The sequence below is a fragment of the Psilocybe cubensis genome, chromosome 10 (assembly GCF_017499595.1).
Source record: "Psilocybe cubensis strain MGC-MH-2018 chromosome 10, whole genome shotgun sequence".
Lineage (NCBI taxonomy): Eukaryota > Fungi > Basidiomycota > Agaricomycetes > Agaricales > Agrocybaceae > Psilocybe > Psilocybe cubensis.
Genome location: NC_063008.1, coordinates 2011879 through 2025286, shown reverse-complemented (window position 1 = coordinate 2025286; position 13408 = coordinate 2011879). Strand labels below are relative to the sequence as shown.

General features: G+C 43.1%; 4 protein-coding genes across 4 annotated transcripts; 3 read left to right on the top strand and 1 right to left on the bottom strand.

The window, feature by feature from the left end:
- Positions 1 to 247: 247 nt before the first annotated feature.
- Positions 248 to 1877, bottom strand: JR316_0010891 (uncharacterized protein; the record flags this gene model as incomplete). Its single annotated transcript, XM_047896555.1, has 3 exons — positions 248 to 264; positions 320 to 1520; positions 1758 to 1877. 3 exons carry the CDS (start codon positions 1875 to 1877, stop codon positions 248 to 250), a joined length of 1338 nt encoding a protein of 445 aa, XP_047744600.1.
- A 4380-nt stretch (positions 1878 to 6257) lies between these two features.
- Positions 6258 to 7009, top strand: JR316_0010890 (Ribonucleoside-diphosphate reductase small chain; the record flags this gene model as incomplete). The annotated part of the gene is made up of 3 exons (XM_047896554.1): positions 6258 to 6633; positions 6693 to 6814; positions 6863 to 7009. The coding sequence occupies 3 exons, from the start codon at positions 6258 to 6260 to the stop codon at positions 7007 to 7009; spliced, it is 645 nt and encodes a 214-aa protein (XP_047744599.1).
- A 301-nt stretch (positions 7010 to 7310) lies between these two features.
- On the top strand, positions 7311 to 7978 carry JR316_0010889 (uncharacterized protein; the record flags this gene model as incomplete). Its single annotated transcript, XM_047896553.1, has 2 exons — positions 7311 to 7485; positions 7539 to 7978. 2 exons carry the CDS (start codon positions 7311 to 7313, stop codon positions 7976 to 7978), a joined length of 615 nt encoding a protein of 204 aa, XP_047744598.1.
- Positions 7979 to 11637: 3659 nt separating this feature from the next.
- Positions 11638 to 11992, top strand: JR316_0010888 (uncharacterized protein; the record flags this gene model as incomplete). Its single annotated transcript, XM_047896552.1, has 2 exons — positions 11638 to 11717; positions 11834 to 11992. Coding segments are annotated over 2 exons (239 nt in total), but the record flags the coding sequence as incomplete, so codon positions are not given.
- Between the last annotated feature and the right edge of the window lie 1416 nt (positions 11993 to 13408).

Genomic DNA, 13408 nt, shown 5'->3' with positions numbered 1-13408 from the left:
CCTCCGAATGGTTTATTGCTGTTAACGACGTCATCTCCTTTCCCTTGCCTAATTCTGATAGAGATTTCACTGAGGAATTTTGCGCTTATCATTGAGGTCTCGTCTATTATTAAAGTTTTTATGTATTTCCAAATTTGAATTAGTTTAAGTTTATTGGGTTTTGCTTGTGACTGATTTGCATGAGATACTATCAGTGAGTGTAGTGTTTGTCCTCCGATCAGCACTGCCGCTATTCCGGTCGGTGCTCCTAATAATAACTCATTCCTGCGATGCAAGCGCTCGAATAACATAATCAGACATTTTATCAAATGGGATTTACCTGTACCGCCAACGCCTGCAATATGAATCAGCAACTGTTCCTTGTTGTCGGTTATGATATGGTTACCGATGATTCGGAACGCCTTTAGCTGTTCTGGGTTATTTAAAAGTCCCATTTCTTCTGCGATGTTGTTCATGGTGTCAGTGTCTGTTATTGAATTGTAATTATGACTTAAATCATACAAATCCTGGAGTATAGCTTGCTTGGCAATAGGTGCATAGTTCCCATTGCGATATCGTTTGGGTGGCGTAGTTATGTCGTCTGTGTCGGGTTCATGTAGCATTGCACGTTTTCTTTTTGATTTCATGATGGCGCGATGGCTTGCTAACAGATCATCCACTTCATGTGATGTTAGAGTTTGTTGGTTTACTGGAACTGATTTTTGATATTCCGTGTCCACAGCAGTTTCCGTTGTATCCAGTGGGAGACACATGTCTAGAAATCTTGAAGTTTCCTCTCCTATGTTATCTATGGAGTCGTGTAAGTTTGTTGTAAAGTCTTCGTTGGGGTTTTCAATGCATTGGAAGGGATCTGGAGAGTATACATCGTTAGGGTTGAGGGTGTCTGTATTACCTTCCGTGTCTGTTAATATTATATCCTGTACTTCATCGGACACTACATCCTCGGATGTTTTTCCACGTCTGCGCTGCCTGTGTGCGTCGCGGGCCTCGCTACATTCTGTCAAAGCTTGCATGTTCTGTATGATGCGCGTGTGTTCTAGTTTCATTGATATCTCGTAGTTATGAAATGCGTCTGTCCATGTTTCTGATGGGGTCTTTAAATCTGATATATCCCTCCACGGTTTGAAGAGGAGTAACATGTCCCTTGCCCAGTCATCTTTTAGTTGATCAGACTTCAATGGATTCGGAATAGAAGGGCCTAGTATAATTGGTATACAACTTTTTCTTCTGATTGTCATATAATGGGTGAAATACTCAGGGTGCTCGTCGTTTAAGAATGATCCTGGACGTACTGCTGTTTCAATGTGTAACATTTCTTTGGTATACCGTTGTTTGATACCCCATGCTACAAAGTCATACAAACACAAATCTATGAATTTGTCGTTCGCTGGTCTTAAACAATAGTCCAGTCGTTGGTTGGACGCCGTTATGTCTCTGTCACCCATATTTAACTCAACTGACTCTTCGTTTTCTTGTTCGTTGGTATTGCTTACGTCGTCTAATGTGCTGTTGTTGGGCGTCTGATTGGATTTAGTGTGATGAGACATGCAAAACCTTCTTATACTGTGCCATTTGAGTATAGCAAATTTGTGAGATGTGTAGTGGTCGCCTCCGCCTACTAGATAGCTCATTACTTGTGGTTGTGATATTTCCTGTCTGCCCATCATACTATTAACAGCTGTTATGATGGCACCCACTGTTTGATTGTCTGATATTTCTGATTGATTTGCGGACATTTTGCTGTACGCTTTACTTACAGCATACGACAACGCGGCCATACCTGCATGAACTGGTAGAGATGCCTTTGTTATATAATCAGTAACATAGTACAAGAACGCTTTTGCTGCATCTCCTGACCCTACGAATTTAATGTCCATGTTGCACTGCAATAAGAATGATACTATATCAGTGTGTTGCGCTAATCTTGGATGGTGTCTGCGGAGTAGTATCTCTTTTGTTATTTCGTCTAATGTAGTCTTTTCCAAGGTCTGCCCATTTATACCCATTCTGCAATTATTGTCTGATTTGGATTGACCTCGTTCAAGGTATTTCCAGCACGTTGCTTGGTGCTCGTGCCATGCGTACTGATGTAAGATTCGCTCCAGGAAGAAGTCGAACTCGAGCCAAAATTGGTTTATATCGGTATAATTTTGTGGGGAAGGTGATTGTATTACACCTGGATGAGGATCACCTGTTTCAGTAGATAGTATTCGTCGGGGGTAATCGTTAGTCTGTTGTTCGGATCCTACTGAGTTTGGAAATTCACATTGAATTATAGATTCGATCCACATGAACACTCTTGTTTGATAATGTATTGATCGGGTCATTTCATCGCGTAGTTTCTGGGGAGATAAGTGCCCGTGCAACCAAATCAGCATGTGGCAATGTAATGTTCCTTTACCTTGTGCCTCGACAGTACCGTAGTACGCTGTACATTTGCCGTATAAACCATTTTCCTCGCGCCCGTATCGTAATATGACGTTAATGAAGTTGTTTATCATTAGGTCAAAAAAACGTGCACATCCTGAAGGGTTCCGTGCTGCAAAGAGTGATCTTCTCCATTTCGTCCAGTCCTCTCCTCGTTCGATACTTTCCAATGAAATATCCTCACCCGCTAACAGACGTACGATAGGGTTGTCCACGTCAGACGGGTTGATAGTGATGAATAGTGTTGGTGTTCCTTTATTATTAATCAATGCCCTGATTTGGTTACGTAGAGTTAGTTTGTAGCCATCGCTCCCGGGTACGTGTTTTGATACCAGTCTGATCGAAGACAGTAGTCTAAAAGCTTCTTTTTCTTTTGTTTCTGTTGGTTTGTAATACGGATTTTTCTCACATTCTTTGGTTAAGTGACTTAACATGTCTAAATCGATATTTAACAGTTCGTTAGCTATTTTCTTGTGTGACGATTGGGATACCGAGAAACGTAGACTCTGGGACACTAGTGCCTTCCGACATATGTTATAGAAAATAAACGCGAATTCTGGGTCTTTCGCAAACGGGCTGTCGTCTACTAAAAGAAGATGTTTGAGTTGTTCCTCCATGCTTATTTTAATCTTTCGTCCGGGATGGTAAAACCCTCCGATACCCCAAGGGTCCAGATGGGGGAATAACCATGTCAAGATCGATGGATTTTGAAAGTCAGGTACCATACTAGATCCTGTACCAGAAGCCAGGAATGGTTTCCCAGTGAGACATCTCTCCAAAGCAGTTGATTTCATAGTCAGGAATGCCTGTGGTGAGTTGTCTCCAGATGTATATCCTACATTTTCCATCAGTAATTCATTGTATAATTCGTCCTTTGAATTTTCATCCACATTTCGACATGTATAATCTGCGACGGCTGAGCTGATGGCGTCGTTATCGGTCATAGCGCCTATATGTACGGCGTGTGGTATACCCTCGTCTTTGTCGTTGTCAAACAAAAGTCTCATATTCTCTTCGCTGTACTCGGTGCTCGCAGAGTATTCTGGATTTTCGGTTAATAGAAAGTGTATTATTGTCTTTACCCTCGATCTTCGGACTAAGGTAGGTTTATATCTGTGAATGGTCTTACGGTTAGGTAGATCTTTACCGATGAATATAGCACACATTGTGTCCCTTATCGTGTCAGACGCAGGTGGTATAACATTGTTCATGCGTATCACGTCTAGCGGTGATACTAGAACGTTTCCTCTTATACCTTTCCTAGCTCGACTCAACGTATTTTCGTTGTCGTCTTTGTCTTCTGTTTGTGTGGTGTGGTTCAATCTGCACGTGATTACACTGGACCGTGCTCGCGAACATAACATCCTGTCGAAGATAGTTGAATGTTCTATCGCCGTCTTCACGGTTTCTGGTAAACTTTCAATTCCATAATACATCCAGTTACACAAAGCAAATTTAGGCATAGTGAAGGCCGCTAGTGCTTTGTCACATTTTGGACAGAGACATAGCTTGCCAATACGATCACGGTATTCCATGCCTTTATAATGCAGTATGGCCTTTCTGTAAATCTTGATATCATAAGTCTTAGGTAAAATTGAATCTGGCAAGTGTGGATTTTGTAGTAGATTCAGCTTGGTATTGTCTGGGTTTACCCATATACAATCGCGCTTGAAAAACCTCAAAGCGCATGCCGCGCATACTACATTGGACAGTCTGTCCGTAGACATTTCTTGTTTCCATTCCCGTATAATTTTTAATTTTTCATCTTTCCCGATAGGTTTAAGATGATCTTCGTCGATGGGGACCGCTTTAACTCGATTGGGTTGCTGTGATTCTGTAATCGTATCCGCGCAGTCTATACCAGGATTGTCTTGTGGTGGGTTGTTCAAATTTTCTTTGGCAACAGTTCGTCTTTCAAAATCGAAATTGCCACACCGTTCTTCGAAAATACTGAATATATGTTGACGTGGTCTTGCCATGCATTTGAAAACATATATCAAGTTACTGCATTTGCTACTGCATTGGTGTTCAAATATCTTAGCGAATAGTTTGGGTTTAGTTAAACGGGAAAATTGTATGCCATGGGAATCGGCTATGGCTTTCATGTCATTCATAGTAAAATATCTGAACCAGAACATCAGTACAGAGATACTGACAGTGAATACGAGATTTGTAGTGTCATTTATGTGTTTTATAGCGTCATCATGATAAAGCCATATTGTGGTGAACTTGTAATATTCGTTGAAACGTAACACTTTAAGCTTTTCTACATATGGACGGCTATATTCGGGTTTGTACCTGTAGATATCGATATCTGAAATTTCGTCCAACGCGTGAAATCGGAATTAATCCGTGTCAATTTAAATTCATTTAATATCAAGTTTCAAGTTTAACCAGATTTGAATTGGATACAAGGTGACGAATCGAATTTTTCATCAGCGATAATTCCCATAGGTAAAACGATTACTTACCGCGTTGCAGAGTCGACGCTTTCAACGACGATACCGTGTTTTGTGTGTTAATATAAGTGGTCTGCGTTGTGTAATTTGACAGATAGTTCTACTATAAGTTTTTGTAAGCGCTCACCATTCTTCAATATATCTGGAAATGGGTCTGTCGGGGCGTTGGTGTTGATTTTATCTGTTCTGGTCTTTTGTCTTATTTAAATAGGGTGTACTCGTTTATATAGAGTTTTGTCTGTGTATGGTATCTGGTACTGTTACTGAAATTCGTTCAATGATTCTTTAATTGGGTCCAGTCACGAACTGTTCATGTAACACCAAGTAGGCGACACTTTGTCCGCCGTGTGTTGTTATTTTGTTTGGTTGTCAGATCATATGAGTAATAGCAACTATCACGCTAACTAGTCAGCACTTTTACCCATCGTGGGAGGAAGTGTACGTGTTTATGTTTACGTGATGACGTATGCAAGTATTACTGTCACTTAGCTTGTGTTTAATTGGGTCCAGTCACGAACTGCTCACGTAACACCAAGTAAGCAACACTTTGTCCGCCGTGTGTTGTTATTTTGTTTGGTTGTCAGATCATATGAGTAATAGCAACTATCACGCTAACTAGCCAGCACTTTTACCCATCGTGGGAGGAAGTGTACGTGCTTATGTTTACGTGATGATGTATGCAAGTCTTAGCTCGTGTTGTAAGTGACGGTGTATTGCATTCTGAGTCTCTTTATGTGTAAACCGCGACGTAGATTTAAGGTCAGGTCGTCAGACAGAGTCAGTGTGCGCAAGTTCACAGCTCCATTGTTATGGCGAATCTTGGTGAGCGCCTCAAATGTCGCGGTTTGTTGTGTTTGTAATGTTATGATAGAGATTCATAGGTTCTCTCCCGCTCGAATTCTTATTCTTGATGCGCAGGAGCGACTACTCGCTAAGGATTCGCGGCGTTTTGTTCTCTTTCCCATTCGGTACATTAAGGTGTTGTTGTTAATGTAACATTTTTTCCTTCGGGACTAACTTTGTTTGAATTGCCTTGGAACTGCCCTGTTCAGATTTGGAAAGCATACTTGCATGCTGTGACGACGTTATGGGAAGCACGTTGTGCTGGTTTATCACGTGACTCTAAGGATTGGACTGAGTGTCTGTCATTCCAACAACGATGCGGTGGCATCTTCTTTTTCAAACTTTCTATTGCTTCTCATGGGATACATAAGCGACTATTGGATATAATCTCCAAAGAAATTACAGTCCCAGAAGCACATTGCTATTTCAGTTTCCAGTCGGTCAAGTGGGTGTGAATTTTTTATACATGGATTTATCTCAGGATTCGATTAACAACGTTCTAACAGTGAAAACGTCCACCAGGAGGCGATGGCCAAGATTACGCACGGTCTCACAGGAATTCGAATGGACGATTGCGTCGATGAATGGGAACTCTTGCGTCCAAAGGAAAAATTTATGAATATTTGGACGAGATCTTCCGTGTATCCTTTCTCTGAGAGGTTGCTCGTTTTTATATTCATTCAAGGAATATTTGGTATTTCTCTGTCCCGGCTTCTACAATGGTTTTCTGGCAAAGATTACCTCCCAACTATGGTATCTACTTACACCCGGATCTTCAATGACAGGGAATGTCATGTAGACTTTGTCTCGCTGCTTTTTTATCATTTGAAAAGGCGTCCGTTAACCAGTTTTGTCAACGAATTCGTCGGGACCATTGTTAAAATCGAAAAAAAATTCGGCAGTGGTATGATAATGGTTTGTTTTTTAATGGTCCGTGTCTGATTAGCATGCTGAATATTATAGATTTGCTGGACCTTTCCGAGATAGACATTCCATTAGACGACCTGAATCGGTACGTGGAATGCAAAGCAGACGCCCTTCTGGTGTCTCTTGGGTACAAGCAATTGTACGGTACATGTAACAAAGTATGACATTGTTCGTCTGAATTTGGGATTCAGTTGACGAGTTTTTAGGGGATCGATGATCTTATCCCTATCGTCCCTGGGGAACTGAAAGCTGGTTTTTTTCTCGAGGAGATGGCGCTGGCGTATATCCCCCCAACTATGGAAGACGCTATTTTAGACGGACAGTTCGGTAATCATCTCCTTGACCTTTCTTGAACATGTTATATGGTTTATTCATACTTTTTGTTGATGTAATATCTATGTACCCGCTACTGAAGGGTAAATCCTAGACACCGTGGAATAATACAACTTCCTGTTGAAATTAAACCCTTGTCATAGAGTTCTGGATGGGAAGGTGAATACTGTTTCATTCCAATTATCCGTCTGTGGTGATTTTGCGCTCTTTAGACTGTATGCCCAGTATCAATCTCGGAAAACTCCAAGCGCGTGGCAATCTATCAGTTCATATTACTGTGACTATCCACCCAACCAATGTCCACTTATTATGCTGTGACTAATGTACTCCCACCCCGCGCCCGCGCAGGCGCAGGCGGCACAGCCCAAAGCACCTGAAAACGAGCTCTTCTCGTTCGACTTCCACGCACCGTCTCTGGTGCAGAACACGGCTGTGATGGAGCAGCCGAAGAAAGACGTGAAGCAGAATATTTTGTCGTTTACATTAATCAGCGTTTGTACGCTGCCTCTGTTTTCTTGTGATTATGATAGACATTAAAATTTCATGTAGACTGTAGGTTGTACAGACTTTCTCATGCTTGGATTAGGGTATGTACCTCAATGGGTATCTTGGTATCGCTGTGCTTTTCTATACCGCTTCACTGGCGGACTCGTGTTACTCTAGGAGAAGATGGTATGTATGAAGATGTTCTACGCTTTTGGATGGACAAAGACAAAGAAGGCAACACACCCGACGCGTTGCAGGAGGTTATCGAGCATCTCATGTACCAAGGAAAGGCCTGTCCTCATCTATACTCGCTTGTTCTGAGGTTCTTGACCTCGACGCCGGAGCTGCTTAACCGACATCAAACTGGTTTGAAGGACATCCTGGAGCATATCGACGACGTGCAATTGATTCTCCTTGGGAGTCTTACAAGTTTTGAGTCGAAATGGAGTGGCGAGTGTCGGTTTAATGAAGCAATGGTTGATCAAGACGATCAAGGAAAGTAGGAGTGAAATTCAGAATGTAAGTTTCCCTTTCTATTTAATCTGTTCGTTGTTTTTCCTTTCGTAGGATCAAGCTCTCACGAAATCGTATCGTCTGGAGATCGTTGACAGGATAAAGCAATTTGCTGAATTGACAAACACAGAAGAGTCTCGGGTGTTCTATGACAAGGTGCTCCAGTTACATCGACCAGCTCGATCTTCCCAGCGTGCACTTCATGTGTAACCGTTCTTATCATCCATGGTATGTATTGTGTGTATATCTTCTTCTGCGTGTCTTCTGTACGTGTATTCCTCTAATCGCCATTCGCTTGCTCGTAGGTACATCGCGGACGGGCACTGGAAAATGTCAGTGCAATGTCAGTGCGGTCAGTGCATGTCAGTGCATACCACAGCAATGTCAGTGTAAACTGCAGTGATGTCAGTGCAGTGTCAGTGCATGTTTCAAATCATCTATAAATTGGTCAGGGTGTGTCAGTGCGTCCTGGGTTATGTTAGTGCGTTGGTTAGTTCATCGTGTGGTGGCAAAGTTTTTACTTGTTAGATTGAAAGTCGTGGGCCGTGAGAAAGTTAACTTAGGGAGGATTAAAACATACAGTCTCGGAATTTATGGGCCAGACATGGCTAAATAACAAGATATAGAAGTAGACATATATTTTCTACATTTTCAAGTAATGATCCGGTGTACTAAATCAAGCATAGATGTTGGAAAATGAATGAATTATGCTGGAATCATTAGATAGACGCCTCAGAGTATCCCTGTGTATAAATGATCCAATATGCTTGTTTGACAATGATTTGGGATCATACTTGGCTGCAGGCGCAACAATGCTTTGAAATATTGGCCTTAGCTTGGGTGCGGTTTTTTAGTAGGGAGGACGTCCCTATGACACAGCTAAAAGGGAAAGGGAACTAGAAAGTCCCATCGGTGCATCCTAGTTGAGCAGGTCTTTGGGACAGTTGATGGACCAGAGGTAATTCATACCAGTCTACCTACCTACCATTGTGTTCTTCGTTTGAAATAAAAGATAACATGATTATAAGGTAAAAATAATGTCAGTGCATCGTCAGTGCACCATTACTGAAAGTCAGTTTATGTCAGTGCATGTGAGTGCACCGTCAGTGCATGTGAGTGCATCGTCAGTGCATGTAAGTGCACCGTCAGTGCATGTCAGTGCACAGTCAGTGCAAATGCTTGGCGGTCAGTGCATGTGTCAGTGCATCAACTCTTGGCAGTCAGTGTTAAAATAATTCTAGGAGGATACTAGATTTCCAGACACTTAAAATCCGGTCAAAATCCATCTAAGTAATCCTGCAATAAACATAGTTTTATTGTATAGAAGTACAGACTTCAATTTTTTCACAAATCCTAAGTGATGTCAGTGCATGTCAGTGCATAGACATTATATTGTCAGTGAATGTCAGTGCCGACGTGCACTTACATGCACTGACATGCACTGACATTTCTTGTTGCCCATCGCGGACAACGAAGTCGGTAATAACATGGAGATTTGTTTGAAGGGCGGTGGTGTTATACCAACGTCTGTCTGTCCGGAATGCGGTGAAGCTAATAGAGGAGTGTTTCACATGTTGCTTGACACAAATACTGTAGATTCACGTTTCGAAGGAATCCTCAGGGACATGGGCGTCACTGATCGAGTTTTCTACTGACACAGACAGTGTATCTCATGACAAACGTGGTCTTATATTTCTGAACCTGGTGAAATGATAGTTTAAATAAATAAATGTCATATGCAATGAAGCTCATGTACTTTGTACTGAATCGCGAACGATCGCAAAGCAACCTCCATCAACTTAAATAATTCCCGTGATTGAAAGGAAGTGGGTTTTGTGGTTTTTTTTTTAATCGCCAAATTTTGGCGCGTTGGGTCGTGTCTCTGCAACCATTTACATAAACTCATACGTTTCACGGTCAAATTCGGTCCGCTGATCCTCTTTTTCCTTGTGCAGTTTCCGTGTGGCAATGTTTTGTTTCACGAACTCTTTCGTTGTTGACCCATGTATCGTTGCTTATGGTCTGCTTTTATATTGAGATAGCCTCCAGGCCTGTGTCTGTCCCGTTTGACTCTGTAAATACCCATTCTTTACTGTTTCGCTTTCCTTTAAATTTCTACGCTTGTTCTTCGTTGTATCGCTGCTATTGACCATTTTTAACAGTGACATCACTCCTAACCTATCTCTTACGTCTGCTGTGCGATTTGTCGTATTGTCGGAGGAGTTAGATGTCGACTCAGTCATTGGCGATAGTTAGTTGCCTGTTTGTGAAGTGTATAAGGTGCGTGTCTGTTTTTTTTTTTTTTTTTTTAGTTGTATTCTAATCCTCAATACCTGATTATGTTTTTTTTTTTTTTTTTTTTTTTTTTTTTTTTTTTTTTTTTTTTTTTTTGCCTACAAATTGCTTAATTACATGCCTTACAAAATCCAATTTCATACCTACGAATTGCTTAATCCCATGCCTTACAACAATATTCAATAACATGCATTTTACCTCTCTGAAAAGTATGATTTGTATACTCTGCCAAACAGTCGTTGGCATTGCCGGTGTCGAACGGTGTCACCGTGAATTATAAAATAGGGGCATGTTTACTACTGACGCTAATTCCAAACAAACGGACCGCGTCGGATTTGACTGCGGGCCCCAAGCATGATTTTTTTTCCACCATTTTTTCGAGGTCGATTGTCGTTCAGTCTCAGCGACATCGATCTCAGTACCACTAATCATCGTTTACGATATTGCACGCCATAGTCACTCCAAAAGCTTCATCATCAACCCTTAGAATCCTCAGAAGGGACTTTACTCGAACCGGCAAAAGATGATCGTCACTGTACAGGAAGGCTAGCACTTGTCTACCTAGACCTACCACCTTGCAACATATCATATCATATACACGTACACCGAGGCAACATCTTCGCAGGCCATATACTACAACAGCGACCGGGCAGTACCGTCATCTTCCGACACTTCCCCACCCAACACGAATATGAACCAGAACCGGAATCAGAAATAAATCCCATAACATTCGCTGACCCTCGTCGGCCCGACCTGTTCTACTATTACACTCCCGTTCCAATGCCATTCTCACCCGTGCTCCCGGCCTTCGCACTGTCATATTTTGATACTCTTCCCTGCTAGTGCTGTTGGCGGGGAGGGCTCCGAAGCATTGATTGGGTGGCTTCCTGTACAGACGACTGTCGAAGGAGGAGTGAAGGGAGGGGCAATACATGGAGAAGGGCAGGGTTCAGCGTTGGATGATTTCATAGGGAACGGTAAGTCTTGTATTCAATTTCCTCTCTGCTTGAGCGCGTAGAAAGTGCGGCGGGTGCGGTTTATGCTGCCCTGCACCCCACCCTTTCTGTTTATCTGAAAACAAGAAAATTCTTAACTGATACTCTGATATCGATACGATGAAGCAACAGACAAATTTCTCTCGTTCCTGCACATCACCATCCAAACTGTACTTGAACAGGGACAAGACGATATTCGGAGAGATGCCGCTATTGCCCATGGGAATGGCTGGATGCATATTGGCGGTAGGTCTCTTTGCTTCCATTCCTTAAACCTATTTCAGTTCTTCGAACCGAGACCCCACTTAAATACGGGTCAAAACTCATGTTTATTTCGCCTATGTATGTGCGGTGAATAGATCAGCGGAATATTCAAGTACTGGGACGCGTCGGTGATCCAGACGAAATCTTAGTGTCTGTGCTCGTGCAGGATGGAAAGGTGAATGATTCAATGATAATCTCTCTTCACGTCGCTCCCTTTAAAGCCACTTCCAATCATCCCCATATCCATGACCGTATGCTGACCCAACAATTTTTCCCTCTCCAAACACCCAGATTGTACCAGGCACATACGATGCCATGCCTTCATATCTGATATGCACCGTCGATGGTGTGTTGCAGTTCATTCTCGTGCTCGTTGGATGTCTTAGGGAAGTCTTGGTCCAGTCTTGGGCCGCTACTGCTGATGTAGACCAGGCGTATTCAGTGGGATGAGCACCTTAAACCTGGAGCCAAAAGCTGACGTGATTCGAAAATGTTGGTAACCGGACTTGAATGGCAAAGCGACGAGCGTGCCGCTGCAAATGGAAATGTCCACTTCACCTTCAACCGTCACCATCACCACCACCCCTCTTCAAGGTTCCAACAAGACACCACCAGTCCCCTTCAAGGCTCTAAAAACATTTACATGGACTCGAATCGTACGGTAGTATTGTTTCGACGGACAATATAAACGAGCTCTGCGCGGGTTAGTCTATATGGATGTGGGCTACACAACAGACACCAGCGGTACGTACCTGGATGTACTACAACCAACCATCGCTAACACATCCTTCAAAACTTCAACGATACACCCGCGTGGACTCGACCCGCGACCGTATACTGGACGATAAACGGGTCAGTGTGTATAAATGGACACTGCAGACATATCTGGTATGCACCTGCATTACATACCAAACCACTCTCCCTAATACACTCAGAACACCGCCAATCGTCTGTTCAGCGCCGTCCGGTCATGACTGACGGAGGTGTACCTGTATTATGTTAGTGATACTGGACTCGGTCTCTCAGCATGGCAGGTATACACCTGCATTCCATACCCTCAACACCCACTCAGAACCCTACCCGTTGAGTGTCTGTCGCCGTTTTCCACCACTGCTGATGGACTGTTCAGTTAGTCCACTTCACTTACTATACTCGATAATGTGTGCTGCGCCGCAGCTTGGAAGTCGCGTCGGGAATGTCAAGGTTCGTGCAGATCAGCTGGTATAATTAATCACTATCTAGTCACCCTACCCGTATCTGCTAATCCCACCAAGCACAGCAATTGCAGTGTCCTTCCACCCATCCCTCAACTGGTCAGACTGGGCTTGTTGGTGATGACGGTAATCAGACGGAGATCCGTGTATAGGCAGTAACGTGTTTATTGACCTACAGGTGTGGATGCAAAGTCAATCATCATGCGAGGAGACAAAGGACGTATAGGGTACGTATCTTTTCTACTGGTCATTCGGGTTAACGACGCGTCCCATGTTCAATAACACGCAGTTCGACTGTGAGTCGGGCGCGGTAGGCCACGTCGTATCCCAGTATTGTGCTGGGTGACATGTAAGAGGCTGAGACTCACCTGACCAGCATGCTAGCGTGGCGCGATCCGTCGTCAAGTGCATTCTCCGTGGGGTGCTCCTTGGACAACAGGTGTCGTGTCAGAGTCAGCAATAGCAGAAAGACGATGACAAACCGTGACTTACTAATCAGCCGCGGCGCACCACGTCCGGGTGGCACAGAGGACCGAACATTATCAAGGCGCGTCAGTACTGCCTCCGCAACGGGACATCACAGCACAGTACCGCATTGTTAGGAATCGATGATAGACGATGGACGGAATGAGTAGTCAAATCGATAATGTCA